General features: G+C 46.4%; 2 protein-coding genes across 2 annotated transcripts in view; both read right to left on the bottom strand.

The window, feature by feature from the left end:
* LOC138581058 (uncharacterized) overlaps nucleotides 1-14,280 on the bottom strand; it is a 471,910-nt gene that overhangs the window by 284,166 nt on the left and 173,464 nt on the right. The gene's annotated exons all lie outside the window — the stretch shown is intronic.
* The window catches only part of LOC138564764 (zinc finger protein 154-like), a 139,174-nt gene continuing 127,127 nt past the window's right edge, over nucleotides 2,234-14,280 (bottom strand). The window contains exon 3 of the mRNA XM_069642931.1: nucleotides 2,234-4,051. Within this exon, the coding sequence (XP_069499032.1) occupies nucleotides 3,033-4,051 (1,019 nt within the window). The 3' untranslated portion in view covers nucleotides 2,234-3,032. The remainder of the gene's footprint in view (nucleotides 4,052-14,280) is intronic.

Genomic DNA, 14,280 nt, shown 5'->3' with positions numbered 1-14,280 from the left:
TTATTGATTGTGTTTTATGGTTCCACCTCCCCATGCGCTTCACCTTTCCCAATATTCAGGTCCTGGTGCTGTGGCTCTTCTCTATTTCAGTGGCTGTTGGGCTCTCCCTTGGGGACTGAATACCACGGATAATGATTTCATGGGTGCAGATGGGCGCCATTTTACTGTCAGGTGCCAGCTGAAACCCCTTTCATGGCCCCCTTGGGCTTCTCACCGGGGTCCCCCAGCATATTCCCTTGGATCCCTTTACCTCCTAGTGTTGGGAACCTCGCGGCTCGGCTGTGTCAGCACTGTGCAGCCATGTGGTGAGTGGTGAGTGGTATGGGTGTGTGATATTGTACTGATTCCGTCCCACTACTCTCACCAAGACCTATGGTCTGAATTGCTAGTCGCCTTGTTTAGGATCCTGACGATTGATGCGCCTGTAACTCTTTTCCCCCAAATCTCTTCCATCACTCAAAGTGGTTATTTCGATTTCTGACCTCTTCCGAGAATATTCAATTTCTTGCCTTTCTCAGCAAAAATTCTAAACATCAACATTTCCATAATTATCAGACTTGACTCCTACAATGACCTCCTCATGAGCCTTTCTTCATCAAGTGGTTAAAAACACTCCAAATGCTTTGGCAAGGCTTCTCCTAAGCCTTAAGTTATGTCCATCTGTGCTCTACCTTGGCTTCTGGTGGCCAAACGTCTGAAGTTCTAGACTTTACGGTAGATCTTAAAGACCCTTCATACAAACCTTCCAAAGTTTATGAAATCACAAATGTGTTGCTACCACTCTCGTCATCCTCACTCATCCTCTGTAAACATGCTCATCATTCTTAAATTCAAAACTAGTTGGTTGGTCTTTCTCATTCCAATCCACTTGCCTCTGGAATGATTTTCCTGGCTTCTTCCGTTGGATCTCAGTTCTTTTTCGTTTCTTTCCCCAAATGGTACACACTGAATTTGGTCTACCAGACTTTCCTGGTCCAATTTCTCACAGCCCCCAGTGACCAGATGAAGTGCACGATCCACTTTTTAAAGAAACAAAACAAAATAAATTCTGGATGGTTCAGCACCACATGAGTTTTGATGAGGGGGTGTTGTCCCCTTTTCACCCCAACGCTTCCTGAGGGGAGGGGCTGAATATCCCCAGTTCTTTATCTCATCTCTTGTTAAGGAATGTCCCTGGATGCCAAGAGCAGGGGGGGGCCTGCATATTATCTAGGGGTCTCTCACCCTCCTAAGGTTGGGGCGGGAGTGTTGGACCCAAGGAGTCCCTCTCTCTTCGGTTGCCATTATCAATTTACAGCAACTAACATAGGCCCTTCGTCTAACTTCTCGTACAGGTCAGCGGGGCTTGTCTGGCAAACATACTCCCCTGGGGGTGCTTGATGTCCTGAGGAGCCCTTCCTGTAGCTTGTCACAACATAAACAGCTCTGGAGGTATCCATATTCCTGGATCGGATCTCCATCCATTTCAATGTTGCTGTCCCCTGGGGCTCCCTAGTTTGGTATAATGCAGGGCTCAAAATTAAGTTTGGATTAACAGGAACTACAAGCAGCTTCTGGTGAGCCGCTAGTAACCAGTCACCAGGCGCTACCCCTGACGAGGAGCTAGTACACAGCGTTACACAAATCTAACTTACACATAAAATGCAAACCTATAACTGTACCCATTATTTATGACTCTTATGCTTTAAATGTCATATAGATGTGTCCTAAAGTTTGTTTGTAGAGTGTCCCAACTGCATAGATTTAAATTCACATAGTTACGTTTGTTCTGCATCAGTTGGCCTGGGGAGCCAAAAAGAAGCCCCAGGCAACTGTTGGTTTTAAGCTAACCAGGCACTTCTAGGCTAAATGCAGGATCTAACTAGCTCCCAGCTTCCTTCAATTTCGAACCCTGTAATGGCCATCTAGTCTGACCTCTCCAAGTGGGTCAACATACATAAAGTTTGGAAAAGGGAAGATACTCTGAGAGATCTCCAAATACTACCATCCAGGGGTGGTTGTACACAGCTGATGGCTTTTCTTGTCTGCCAGAGTCTCCTTGCCCAATCCCACTGCTATTGATCACAGGCTTCACAGATGATGTGGGCTTTTCACAATGTGTGCACACTACTGGTCATCACCGATTGCTCACCTGGCGTATTCGCACGTCCCCAACCACTCGTCAGTTGACCGTACGCTGTCAGCCAAACCAATGCACATTACTAAAGCAGCAGCGTAATAAAGATTCATTCAGTTTAAAAATGATGTCTTGATTTTATTGAATGGCACCATACCGTGACTCTCCTTTGTTTTCACCCTTCACAGCACCCATCTGGCAGTCAAAGTAATTCGTAAGGCTTTCCATCGGACTATAACCAAAGCCAAAAATAATTCTGATTTATAATCATAGCCGCCGTATGTCAGCGCCCGCCATTCCCTCCACCAATATACCCCCCATCCCGCTTCCCACCCACTTCCTGGTGCAGCCTGCTGCATGTGCGGTGGCATGCATTTCCACCGACGGCAGCACACTCCATTTGCATTCTGTTCAGCCACCAAAGACACACACCAGTGCTGTTGGCACTCGTCCGGTAAGCAGAGGAACTTCCAAGTATAATTAGTGCCAGGCACAGTAACGGGCCTATTATAACACAGATGAGGAAGGGTCTCCATTCCCTTCTGCACAGTTTGGATCCCATGTTTGGACCAGTGGAGGGGTGAGGGGAGGGGTCAGAAATGTTCTTGCACACCACAGAATAGATCCTCCGATGTTTGCCTGCACCTGACCTTTAGGTTCTGTTACACTTCTTACAAGGTAACAAACTCAGATTGATTGAGATGTCTGGTGGCTCTCAGTTGCGACGCTTGTGAAAGTACTTACCACATTCTATGCACCTGTAAAGCTTTCTCTGGGTTTTCATCTTGATGAATGTGCAGGAGAAAGATTTGCTCACACATGGTCCACATCTCAAGACTTCTCCCATCTGTGACACCTCTGGTGATGCTTCAGGAGGGAGCGTGGAGGAAAGGCTTGCTCACACATGGTCCCCATCTCAAGACTTCTCCCCTCTGTGACACCTCTGGTGATGCTTCAGAGAGGATAAATGACTAAATTGCTTATCACACAACATGCAGCCATGGGGCTTTTCCCCCGTATGGGTCCTTTTGTGGTGAGCCAAATTAGAGTGCTGAGCAAAGCTTTTCTCACACTCTGTACACTGGTACGGCCTCTCCCCTGTGTGTGTTCGCTGATGTGTCTTCAAGTGTGATTTCAGCCTGAAGTTCTTACCACATTCCGTGCACCCGAAGTCCCGTTTTTCAGAATGGATCATTAGATGTTGACCCAGAATTGAACTCTGAGTGAAGCTTTTTTTGCACACTGTGCACTTGTACGGTCTCTCCCCCGTGTGGCATCGCTGATGTATAATCAGGTGTGCATTCGACTTGAAGTCCTTGAAACACTCTGAACACTGGTATAGCCGGTCTCTTGTGTGGGACCGCCGATGAATCCTCAGTCCGGATGCAGAAGTGTAGTGTTTCCCACATTCTGCACACTGGTATGTTTTCTGGATTCTCGGGTGCTGGGACAGATCGGCCTCCTGAGTGAAGGTTTTCTCCCCAGTATGTACCCTCTGATGCTTGAATAGCTGGAAGCGTTCAGTGAAGCTACTCTCACACTCTGTGCACTTGTAGAGTTGCTCGTGCACGTGGGATCTTTCGTGCATCATTAGATTGGGGCTGCTGGTGAAGGACTCCCCACAAATGCTGCAGGCAAATGGTTCCTGCGGCTCGTGAATCATCATATGCGCAGTGAGCTTGGCGCGCTGGATGAAGGTCTCTTTGCATTGTGTGCATCTATGTGGTCTTTCTTTACACCACTGGTGCCCCACAGATCCCGATGGGTCTCTGAGGCTTTCCCCACACTCTGGACATGCACTGGGCACCTGGGCCTCATCCCAGTGCGTAGCAGACGGGCCGTCTCCATCTTCTGAAGGACTGCTCTTCATCCTCTGGATATTCCATCTTCCAGAATTTATTTGAAGGATCTCCATTTTATTGATGGTTCCATTTTCTGTTGAAAGAAGCAGAGGTTGGAGTCATTATTAGCTTTTCCCAATCATACAGCCTTAAGATAAATGGGTACGTTGAAGAGCTGCGAACGCCCCTGTTCCCAATTAAGCCACTAGGGGTTCATCAGGGTATAATCTAGGTTACGGTTATAGCATTGTCTACTCATTACGTTTCAAAGTTTCACTATTAAGTGGAAACTTTGATGCTTAAACAATAAACTAAGAGTGGTGGAATGGCCAGCCGAGCTCGGTGACAAGGGCACTTCTCAGGAGCTCTGGTGCGGGCCCCGCTCTCTGAGCCACTTCAGTGCTGAATTGGAGAGTGTGGGTGGGGAGGGGGTGCATTGACAGCCGCAAGCCCTTCATCTTTGAGTGGGCTCCTTCTCCTGGAACAAGGTGGGATTCAAACATGGAGCCAGCATTGAGGCAGAATTATGGTAAAATAAAAGTTGCAGCGGCATAGACAGGCAGTGTTAGAAAGTTCCAGGAGCTGGGAGAGATTCCCCTCCTGCCTCTAGTCTAGAGGTCTGCTTAACAGGGGCTACCTTCTATTCCTCGGGCCATCTGGTGCCATTCACACAAATCTATCAGACACTAACTGTGCATTTGGGAATGTTAATGAATGGTTAAAAGGACAGGTGTGGAAGTCAGATGTGCAACTCTTTAGGTGCTAGTCTTTAGTTCCCCAAAGGTAACTCCAGTTTACAGGGTGAGGCGAGACTTACAGGCACTGCTTTGAGCTCCTACTAAAAAACATTTTTTATTTATATCCCTGAAAGGTGCAGAAGTGCAGGCAACTGACCTAAAGCAAGGTGGGGTGACAGCAAGTGGTGGTGGGGGCCTGGTGGGAGGTCAAAGATACGGCTGCTGTAAATTGGTTCATTAAAGGGGAGATGAGATTGTTAAGAGTAGCTGACCACACCTGAAAGGTCTGCACAAAACAGTAATTGAAGTTTGTATCGTATGTGGAAACTTGATTTGCGGAACACTTTGTAATAGCTCCTCGTTCCCCAGTGGAAACGGTTCTATGTGATATTACTGCATATTGAAGACTGAACACCAAAAAGACTGTTGTTTTTTCGGTTGATTTTTTGCAGTCCTCAATATGCTGTAATATAAAATTATATCATACCAAACCCACCACCCCTTCCTTCCCCCCACCCCTCCCACACTGGCATGTTTTTCGTTAATAGCAGGGGTTCACCCCCCAATCCCCTCTAACCTCCCTCGCCCACCAAAAGCCTTTCTAATCACAGACTCGCGGATATTCAAACACGCACAGACTCACATTACTCACATCCCCACCCAAACACAAAAACAAAACACTTAACTGGTGTAAGAAAGGCATGGTATCAAACAGTAAGACAGACACAAGTGATCGCCGTTCAGGGGTGTGTAAAGAAGGCATGGGGCCTCATTACACGGATGGCGGTAAGGATTTACCGGTACCAGTAAAATACTGGTACCGGTAAATCCTTACCGCCTTACTACGAGGTTCCTTTGCGGGTTGGGGGATTTAACGCCTGCTTTTTGCAGGCGTTAAAAACCAACCCGCAAAGGGACCCAGGGAGCTAATTACGGTACCGCAATTTGCGGTACCGTAATTAGCGCCTTCCCCATTCCCATTATGCCCTATGGGGCAAAAATGGGAATGGGGAAGGGCAATGGTGGAAGGGGGAATTACCGCCCCGCCAACCTTGGAATGGGGCCGTAATTCCCCTTTCCGCCAAGGCGGTGCCGGTATTTTACCGGCATGAACCATGGCGCTAATAGCGCCATGGTTCTCCACCATCCGTGTAATGAGGCCCATGGTATCAAACAGTAAGACAGACACAAGTGATCGCAGTTGAAGGTTGTTTATTGAACTTCAATTGGGTTTGAAAAATGCCCATCTAATCCTAAATCTAAAGATGGGAGCAAGCTACCATCATCAAATAATAAAACGCTGTCCTAGTAGTGTCTGTCAAAATAAAAGGGCCTATACAAATAAACCTATTGCCAATCCTTACTTCTAAATACAAATAGTGTGGGAAACAAGGTTATGCAATAGAAAAGTGTTCAAGAAATCATATGTCAGGATATTCAAGCTGCTGGCTTCCCTTCCCCACTTTTTCATCACGGGACAAGGCAGAACACTACAGCTTGGCACACTCTCTGGCTTCTATAGCCCAAAGATGCAGTTCAAAAGCTCAACATCGGGGCCTTCTATGCCAAAGTCTCTTTGCCATTCAAAGTCTCTTATTTCAGAGGGCCTGATGCAACACGACAAACATTAAAGTTCCGTCTTCTTAGGATTTCACACATGCAACTTCTCAGCTGATTTTTCGGTTCACCCTGGGTCTCCCTCTGCCAGGCTCAGATCCACTTTAACACAAACCTTTTAATTGATCTCCCTCTGCCAGACTCGGACAATCTTTATCTACTTTTCAAAGCTTTCTTTACTTAAGAAAATCGAAGCCTTTAGACTGTGCGCAGGATTTTGCTCAACTTGTCGCAGGACCACTTGGATTCACAATTACACATTCTCTTCTTGATATAACCTTTTTCTGACTTTCACCACATCTCAGCTGGATACCTTAAAGGGACATTCAATTGAGCACCCACATGGTGCCGGATCACTCTGTCAAAGGTATTGTATCTTCCTTTTAAAGTTCAATCACTCATCAGCAGTTCAACTTCACTTGCGTCTTTCATCATACGCGTTTTAACAATGTTCGTTCCAGTGCTCGCCATACAATGTTGCTGTTTGCAACCTTGGCATCAACGCAGTTCGGTCTTGTATCGGTCTCCACAACTCACCGGCTGCGTTTATTTCATGGACGTCGCTTTGCTCTTGGAGCCAAGGTCGGTTCCAGGGCAGCTCGTGCTTCTCCCCTCCTTCATTATTATGATATGATATGGCATTTATAACGCGCCTATACACAAGTGTTTCAAGGCGCGACGAGGCAAGGGAGGGGGAACAGGGGAAGACAATAATCTTACTAGGCAAGGTGACATTGAGATCGCGCAAGTGCAGGCGTGGGAAGGCCTCAGGTATCTCCAACACACAGTGCAGGATTCTTCAGCCTGGTTTCCTGGTCTTAGGCTTTCTATTCTCAAGGTTTCCAGAAAGTAACGGTTTCTTGTGATCCCCTTCTGTTTTGCCATCTTTCTTCTCTCGTTCAGCTGCCGTTTCGAAACTGCTGTTTTATCGTGTGCTTTGCCTCGCTCAGTGTGTGCTCTCGGGTGTCTGTGTGAAAGTGTTTGTGTTGTAAAAGGATGGAGGTCAGGGGTAGAGTTCCTAAATATCCTAGAAAAAGCAAAAAGGGGGAAAAGGGAGGAAAAAAGGGGGGAAAATAAGAAAAAAAAAAGAGAACCAGAAAGAAAAAGACAAATAAAACAAAATGGAAAAACCAAATCGACACAAAATAAATGTGAAAAAAGGAAAAAAAAGAAACAAAGAACTAAATAAGTAAAGAAATGAAAACAAAAATGGAAACATTAAAACATTTACTAAATTAACACAAAAACATGAAAAAGCAGAACATGAAAAAAGAGAAAAGGAGAGTGTGTGTGTGTGTGAGAGAGAGAGAGAGAGAGAGAGAGAGAGAGAGAGAGAGAGAGAGAGAGAGAGAGAGAGAGAGAGATTTAATGTTCCCATAGAACATTCCTTGGCAAAACAAATACCAGAATGATGTCCATATATCCTGCATGCTCTCAATATGCGCAAGGAATCCCTCCTGGTATTCACACTCAATAATGTGATGATGCTTTTATATTGCCCCACATCAGCACGCAGTAGTATCCCACCACTTAGGCTTGTCCATGAAGTGGTGTCTAGTTCCCCCACCAGGGGCAGTCCAGGTCTTAGTCTGCTGCAAGTAAGAAAATTAGAGAGGAAGATTTGGACAACTGTAAGTTAGTAGACAATGTAATGTTGCAGGAGACAGTTACACGGTGTGTTGACTGACACTGCACATATTGTACATTGTGACAAATCACTGAACGCCGTCACTTCTCCCCAGGGTGGAACCCCTTCCCATGAGGCAAGGGAGGTGAGGCTGCTCCCCGATAGTGTCATGCCCCATCCCTGGAAATGATGGAACCAATGGAGATTAGGTTTTATTATTCATTGGAACCGTTCTCAGCGGTCTAGTTTACTCCCAAAATGGCCGCCATGAGGAACCACCAGGATATAGTCAGCCCCTTCCGGATACATGGTGCATTGTATCCGTCTTTGGACCTGCGCTTGCTTGGACTACGTTCCTGTGTCCCAGCAACGGATTTTTCTAGCTCTCCAGCAGCATTGTTTGTTTTTTTAACCCTACTACACTTTCTCTTTCCTGCCCGCTCCGTGCTACCTTGTCTAGCCTTTGGTTTATCTCTTCCTCGCTTCCGTTCGTCTGCCTTGCGGCGATTGTGTTTTCCTTCTTATCATTATTCTTTCTGCTTTCACTTTGGGATTCAGCGTATTTCGCTTTCACGCTTCTATTTCTCTCTGTCTTTTTCCCCGTGTTCGGTGTCTCCTCTTCTTAGGAGATGACCTATCATTTTGTTTTAAGGTTTATTCTGCCTACGGTCCGTATCCCGGTTGTCACTTCGTTCTTATGTTTACCCGTTCTGACTTTGCTTAGTTATACTTTCCCGCTACGTGTTCGGTGTTCTTTTTCACCCATTTGACTTCTGACCTACGTACCTTTTTCTTCGGGCTACTCTGGTCCGGTCTGTGCTCTTTCCCTACCATTTTGATACTGGCGTACTGCCCATACCGGTTCACCCGGTATCCCATTCCATACCGAAAATCCCGAGCAACTTAATTCTTCCAAAGAATATCTTCGCATCTACAAGTTGCTTTTCTTTGACAACTTTCTACATCTCTTTGCAACTGAGAAGTACACTTCCCTGGCACCTCAGTGACTGTCATCTTCTTACCGGAGTGAAGATCCTTTTACTGGAATTGGTTTTTCTTGTTTTCCTGATCCAGCTGCAACAGGTTCTGACCAGATCACGACAATATCACAGGGTTTTTTTCTGCTACAACTGGCTTTTTCCCTGGACCATTTGGGAGCTTGCTTCTTGGGGTCCCCCTTGATCCTGATCCTCTGCAGGACACAGTGGCCTCCCTATTTGCACGTTAAGAAGGAAAAGAAAGCTAAAAAGACTAAGAAGTCTAGAAGGATGAAAGGGACAGAGAGTCCTGAAGACCCCATTGAAGACTCGGGTGAGGAGAGGGAACGGAGAGGTTCATCGGATCTTGACAGATAGTCCCCTGGGGGTGGTATGATGCAGGAGGATCTCATGGGGAGTGACTTCCCCCACTGCCCCAGGCAGAAGGACAACCATCTGGGGTATGACCCTTGTGAGAAGATCACACCCCCACACTCTCTAGCCTCTCCTCCTTCTCCTATACATTTAGTAGACCTATGTATGGTTGTAGAGTAGACTAGCTCAAGGTCCTGGAAAGTAGGGAGGGAGAAAGGATGCATTCTCCTGGCCCACTGAAAAAGTGTATATTGATTGGAACTTTGTGTCGAGACTGAGATCAAAAGCCAGAAGAAGGGAGGCATTCTCCTGGCACAAGAAGCAAATATTATTTGGAACTTTGATACCTTCAGAAGGGAGTCATTCTCCAGGCTGTTTGAGACTGAACACCAGGAGTAATATTGTGTGGATCAAGGACCACATCCCAGGAGAAGGGAGGCATTCCCCTGGGATCAGAACAGGGCTGCTTTATTCCTTGGTGTATAGTGTAAGGGCCAGTATGGGGGACACTTTTGCCTTAATAGACATCCTGACAGTGACTTGAGATCTTTAGTTGAAGCAGGGAAATGCCGCTTAGGAATAGTGAAAGATGGGTTTGCTGTACTTACTAATAAAAGTCTATAGCCCGGAACCATGCCACCTTTGTGTCAGAGTCCTTCTGCACCCTTACAAAATTCACATATATCTGGGCACTTCCATGGGTGAGGCATAGTCTCACACATGCTGCCCTGGATCCCCTGGCCATGCACTCAACAAGCTCAGTCACTTTGTGGTGCTGGCGGGGGAGCTCCCCACCAATGGTTGCAATGCTGTCCAGACAAGTGGTCGACTGTAAATTGGTCGAAAGACAAATGGTCGACGTAAAAAAAAAAAGGGTGAAAATAAAATTAAAACAAATTCGACCATTTGTTTTTCGACCAAATTGGTTCAACCATTTGTCCAGTCAACCAATTTTTTTCGACCAAATGTCTGGTAACCGGTTGCAACACCACACACTTGAGCTGATGTTGACAATGTGCCACCTGAACTTCAACTGGAAGTGATTGAACTTTACCAGTCTCTGAACACTGCTCAATTTCCCAATCTGTCCCGGGAAGCATTAAAGAGGGTGTCCATGTTTGACAGTACTTACATTTGTGAGCACGTTTTTTCACAGTTGAAATTACACAAATCCAGTCTAAGGACACGACTCACTGACCAACATCTCCTTGCTATCCTGGGAGTAGGAACAACATCACTGGAGCACGAGATCCAGAAACTTACAGCTGAGAAACTCTGCAATGTTTCTCACTGATCCAGTATTTCTGGTTCACTGTTCATCTGCCACTTAAAAAAAGAAAATGCATTTCTTCATACTCATGGTTCACTGCGCACTTACAGCCGTGCCAGATGCTGTGCAAAATGGCAGAGATTGTCAGTCTTTTCGTCCTGTTTGATTTGCATATAATTTCTAGTGCCGATATGTCCTTTGCAAAGAAAGAAATGATAAAAGTGGAATGGAAAATGTGTATTACAAAATGTTAGTTTGAAATACAAATAAAGACCAGTACACCTCAAAAAGGTATTCTTTTTCCATGTATTTAATACAAATTGGGGGTTGAAAAAGCCTCCCACCCTGCCCCCTGCCCCTCCCACATTTACTTTTGGCCCACTATAGGCAGCAAGTAAGGTTCCTTCTGCCCTCTGGCAAAATCAGTTGTACACCCCTGTACTAGGCTCTCTCCCAATCTCTTCGTCCCCATTCCGCTAGTGTTACTGTCTCTCTGCTGTTCCACTAGGCTCTCTCCCATTCCCTGCGCCCCCCTCTGATGTTACTATGCCTCGCCCCCTTTATTGTGTGCCCAGCCTTGCTTTTTTCCCCCTACTGTCGTGCTGATACTTACATCAGTGCTTCCTCCAGAAAGACTCACCAACATCCTCTTTGTTACTCCCTCTCCTATGGACCCCTCATATGGTCTCTGTTCCCTCACCCATCTCATCCTCTCCCATTATGGTGGCACTCAGTGGGTCCTCCTCCTCCTCATCTGCCACCTCCTCCTCATCTGCCACCTCCTTGAAGACCTTGACCTGGATGTCCTCGCTCTCACTGAGACAGGGTTCATGGCCAGCTCTGTCACAGGTTTTGACGCTCTCAAGATCCTCCCTGAGCCCAGAACCCAGCGGCCTGGAGGTGTAGTGGTCCCAACCTTTTCGGAGTGGGTCTCTGCTTCTGTTAGTCCTACGCAAGCCTACTCCTTTTTGAATACCTGGACTGCAGTTTCTCTTTCTCCCCTGGCCCCTCTCTGACAGTGGCCATCTACTGGCCACCTGGCTATGACGCCATCTTCCTCTCTGAATGGGCTGACCTCTCCTCTTCTTGCCTTTACCTCTCAGTTGCTCCTCCTCTGAGACTTCAACATCCACCTGGATGCTTCTAATCCCTCTCTCTTTTTCTATTATTATTATTATTATTATTATTATTATTATTATTATTATTATTATTATTATTATTATTATTATCCCTTTGGTCTGACACACTGCCGACCACACCTTGGTTGCTCTCATCTTCTCAGACATCCCCCCTCTCCAACCCTCTCACCACTCCTCTCTCGTGAACTGACCACTTTCTGCTATCCCCTCACCTTATGTGTCCCACATGCAAAGCCTTCCCCAGCACAGCCACCCGAATTCTCTGTCATTCGGCTATGAAGCCTGTGTCAGTGGATGCCTTTGCCTCTACATTCTCTTGCACTTACCCAGATCTGCGCTGTCCTGGTCGCACTTACCCAGAGGCTTAATGGTCCTGACCGCACTTCCCCCACCCCCCCTCCTGCACCTCTCGGTGTCGCACTTGCACGGTCTGAAGGTCACAAGGCCTAGTAGGATCGTTTGTCTTGTCTGCCCTCTGTTTTCCCTCCCTTGACTTGTAGCACCTAGAAACACTTATGATCTTGCATTTAGAATGCGCCTGTACACATCTCCCATTTTGCCATGTATGCGTAAACCGTGGAGATGTCATCCAGGTCTAAAAGTTCATTGCATTGGGAAATTTTTTGAGAGTTTGTTTCTCTGCTTTCGGTAATTTAAGCCCTTTGGGCTTCCTAGACGCTGCGTTCCCACCAGCCCATTCGATATCCAAGTTCCTTGGCCCAGGTGTATTTAAATATGACCCCTTGCATGTGTGTCACCACTTTGGCTGATATCAGTATCACTAGTGCCTGGAACACATACAGATGCTCGGGACCAAGGCCATTTTTACTGCCGCTGTTCTCCCTGGCCATGATGTCTCCTGGAGGTTCCATGTCACCAATAATCCCAGAGCTTTAGCCCACAATCATGGAATACTTTCTTGGTACAGCGCACCATATATACCAGCAATCCGAACCCCCAGATAGTCAACTGATGACTCTGCCCACTTAAATGGGCATGAGTTGCATCTCATGGTAATTCGTTCCTGCAGTTACGAGATATTTAATGCCCTGGCGGCTTTAGCCATATTAATTTAGAAACCTGAAAGTTCCTCAGAACATGTCAGCGTCACGATCAGGGCCGGAATTGAACTCTCTAGACCATCACATCATCAGCCTATATCAGTTTGTGACCTTTATCTCGGATAGTAACCCCTTTCATCTCGCCGTCATGGCAGATGACCTGAGCCAAAGGCTCCATAGCTAAAGCGAAGATCAACAGGTGACAGTGGGTATCCCTGGCGAGTGCCCCAGTATAGCGGAACTGGTTCAGATCGTACGACTGGTAAGACATCAGTCTGGTATTCAGGATCTGAAATTTCGCCATCCCCATCTTCAAAAAATTAGGGCCCAATCCAAAGGATTCCAGAGTGCGCCCCAAGTATACCAGTTTCCGTTGTCAAACGCCTTATGCGCGTGCAAAGCTAAAACTGTGAATCCACATCCAATTCGAGATCACATTCACCACCACCCTTGTAATGTTATCGTGAGTGCACCGGCCCGCGATAAACCCTGCTTGATCCACATTAATTAGCTCTGGTAACACTGACATCCAGTCCATCTTTATCGATTGCAGAAACCCTTGCAAGACAAACAGACAATAAAAATGGCCCTCGCTACCAGAGATTGGTAAAACCGTCCCATGATGGATAGATTAGCCTCATCTGCCAGTATTCTTTCGACCTTGTGTATTTTTCAGGCATGCAATAGGAGTGCTTTTAGAGATGCTCCTACAGTTCGTGGCAAGGATCTTGTTTGCCGTATTTCCTTTGGAGTAATAGAACTGTTTCGTATGAAGTAGTGCAGTGGCTGCTCGGTCCATCAGGTGCGCCTCTAGCTCAGACCTGGCTAACTTAAGGGCTTGAATACTCTTCGGGGATTGGCCCATGCTTGTGTTCGGTGTCCCTTAATGGCCCTTCTGCCGGCAATGTTATTCTTTACACTTCCTGGACTCTCATGAACGGTGTTTACCCCTAATAACGGCTTTCACAGCATCGCCTCATTTACTTCTTATTATCATTCTCTTCAAGTAAACTCTCCACGGTTTCTTTAATAAGGAGTGTGGATTGCCGTGTCTCGCAAGATCAGGTTAAGCTTCCAGGGCTGGCTCCCTGGGGGCAGGCGTGACGTGAGGTCCGTATCTAGGACCACAGGGGTATGGCCGGACACTATTTGCTGCTCAATTTCTATCAAAATCGTCCTAGAAATCAATGTGGAGGAGATTAACATACCTATTCTGGCAAAGCCCCAGTGCACCGTTGAACAGCGGGTATAATCCCTCTCCCCTGATGGAAGAACCTCCAAGCTTCAATTAAGGACAAATCTCAGAGCTTCTTGACTATTACTAGAAAGTTAAGTTTTTGTTTATTATTTTATTAATTTATTGGGTATTTATAATGCGCCCCTACAGCAAAAGTTGTTTCAAGGCGCAACAAGACAAAAAGGGGGGGAGAGGGGCCGAACAGGGATGAAGAAAAACACAAAATAAAAATAAAAAGGTCGCTTCTAGGCCTTGTGTCATTCAGACCGTGCAAGTACAGTAG

This window comes from Ambystoma mexicanum, chromosome 1p, assembly GCF_040938575.1.
Source record: "Ambystoma mexicanum isolate Mex_15411 chromosome 1p, UKY_AmexF1_1, whole genome shotgun sequence".
Taxonomy (NCBI): domain Eukaryota; kingdom Metazoa; phylum Chordata; class Amphibia; order Caudata; family Ambystomatidae; genus Ambystoma; species Ambystoma mexicanum.
Note: the sequence above shows the minus strand (reverse complement) of the source record. Positions and strands in the feature narration are given on the sequence as shown.